The sequence below is a fragment of the Sinocyclocheilus grahami genome, unplaced genomic scaffold, assembly GCF_001515645.1.
Source record: "Sinocyclocheilus grahami isolate Dianchi unplaced genomic scaffold, SAMN03320097.WGS_v1.1 scaffold249.1, whole genome shotgun sequence".
In the NCBI taxonomy this organism is placed as follows: Eukaryota; Metazoa; Chordata; class Actinopteri; order Cypriniformes; family Cyprinidae; genus Sinocyclocheilus; species Sinocyclocheilus grahami.
In genome coordinates this window covers 552,029-554,032 of record NW_015505428.1, presented here as the reverse complement: position 1 = coordinate 554,032, position 2,004 = coordinate 552,029, and the positions used below count along the sequence as shown (strand labels likewise).

The 2,004-nt window shown below is 40.6% G+C and overlaps 1 protein-coding gene across 1 annotated transcript in view; it reads right to left on the bottom strand.

Moving 5' to 3' along the window:
- LOC107598278 (programmed cell death protein 4-like) overlaps positions 1 to 1,581 on the bottom strand; it is an 11,737-nt gene extending 10,156 nt beyond the window's left edge. Inside the window, exons 1-2 of the mRNA XM_016289573.1 lie at positions 1,376 to 1,581; positions 1,144 to 1,217 (exon numbers count right to left, since the gene is read on the bottom strand). Of these exons, the coding sequence (XP_016145059.1) occupies positions 1,144 to 1,189 (46 nt within the window). The 5' untranslated portion in view covers positions 1,190 to 1,217; positions 1,376 to 1,581. The remainder of the gene's footprint in view (positions 1 to 1,143; positions 1,218 to 1,375) is intronic.
- Positions 1,582 to 2,004: the final 423 nt, after the last annotated feature.

The following is a 2,004-nucleotide window of genomic DNA, read 5'->3' as shown; positions in this document are numbered from 1 at the left end:
TAGTTGCATTTTTCCAGTTGCCAAATATGTTAATGTACTGATTTACTTCCATTTCTGGCGCTATGGCATTTCTGTACGGTGCCGGAGATGTTAGCGTGTCTCTAATAAGATCGGTCACAAACATAATCCCTGCACGATCTAATGTGTAGCATCTTGTTAACTCACTGTCATGCATTGTGTGCAACACATTTCTTCTCCCTCTTCATGTTTCGTCCATTTTCTCCACTGCTAAAGAAACTCTTAAGCCTCTTAAAAGTCCTCGTCCGTACTCCTAACAATTTTGGACCTTAAGAGCTCTTTTAAGGGTTAAGATGCTTTCTGAATTATTTTCTTCTTTACTAGGATCTTTTCTTTAATTTTAAGAGGAAACATTTCTAAGAATACATTGATACATTAGAATTGAACTAACCTGCCAAGTGCATTGTTCATGCATCTGTGCTTGTGTGTGTATGTGTATTTGTGTGTGTGTGTGTGTGTGTGTGTGTGTGTGTGTGTTTGGGGGTATAGCACTGATCTGGACCTCTGCACTCATGCATTTCTGAAAGAAAATCACGAGGAACGTCTACAAAACACTCCTTAAACTCACGGTGGCAAGAAGAAAAACAAACTAACATCCGGGTATCTCAGAAAGGGGGCGTAGTGTTAAATATAGTTCCGCAACAAAGACGCTTAATGATTTTATCGTATGCTAGATCACAAATAAAAACATGCGATTAGAAAATAAATACATTTAATGACACGACCAGTCATTGAATATTGCGTTGCTCATAAACCAATTTTGCAGCACTAAGCACGTTAGCTCCTGTCTTTTGGCTCCAAGCTGTAGAGCTCACATTACGAACGAAGAGTTAATGTGTGTAAAATCTAAGAAAAAAATAAGCTACTACGAAACAATAAAAAGCTTTGCTTTAAAGAGTCACCGTGTCTTTATGAGCTCAATTAAACATCCTGGTTTTAATGCACAGCTCATTTTATACGAGTTTATGCAATAAACAAGCCTTTCTGCCAGAGCACATGGTGCAACGCGACAGCAACTAAAGGCTGCAAAAGCGACACGGTAAAAGACCAACTGTGCATGCATAATCTAAATGCAAGCTGAATGCATTCATGCATTTTTTAGGACAACCAGTTTAATGTTCGTACCATCGTTTTGAGGGCCAGTGGTCCATGCTTCAATCTCAGTCGCCATTACTCGCTTGTTTACCGTCCTCCTAAGCCTGCAGATCACGGAAACATGTAGTAAACTCATTAAAAACAAACGTGCAAAATCACGTGCTTTACATAACCAACACAAATGCACCGTGTTTGATCAGTAGAGGTCTTCTGACCGTAGTAATTTACGTTTTAGTTCTAAATGCATTGAGCTTAGCCTCACCTTAAACTGAAGGCTCGCTTTCACTTAAAGTCTAGCTGTAAGGTTGCTGGTAATGTAAACAGTCCTTGAGGAAAATAAGAAGATGCGTCAAAAATGTCTTCTTTGATTATTAAAGGTCTACAAAAATATAATTTGCATTGGCAGTGCACGTTGCAGAGAGGGAGCAATAACACGGACAGTGTTTTTAACTTCAGACAGCTCATAGCACGCCTCATGCATATTCATGAGCTGAGCTTGTCTTTCGCCCAATAAGAACGTGGACTGTTCGGCAGCGGACGAATGAGCGAGGCGTGTGCCTCATGAATATTAATTAGGCTACTGGGCTGACGCTTCAGGAAACGTTCAAAGCAGCGTCAGCATCATAAAATTAATATTCATGAGAGAAGCACTCGCCGTGATGTTGGATTGGTGGCTTGGCCGTCTGAACTGGGATTGGTGGATGAAGGGGCGGGATTAAAACAGTTCGTCCAATCACACAGCAAAGACAAACTAGGCGGAGTTTGAGGAGTTTGTTACTTTGGTAAACACGTTTCAATTTCCGCATTCTGAAAATACCAGTGTGGTATATTAAATTACACACAGTGTGGTGTGTGTGTGTGTGTGTGTGTGTGTGAGAGAGAGAGAGAGAG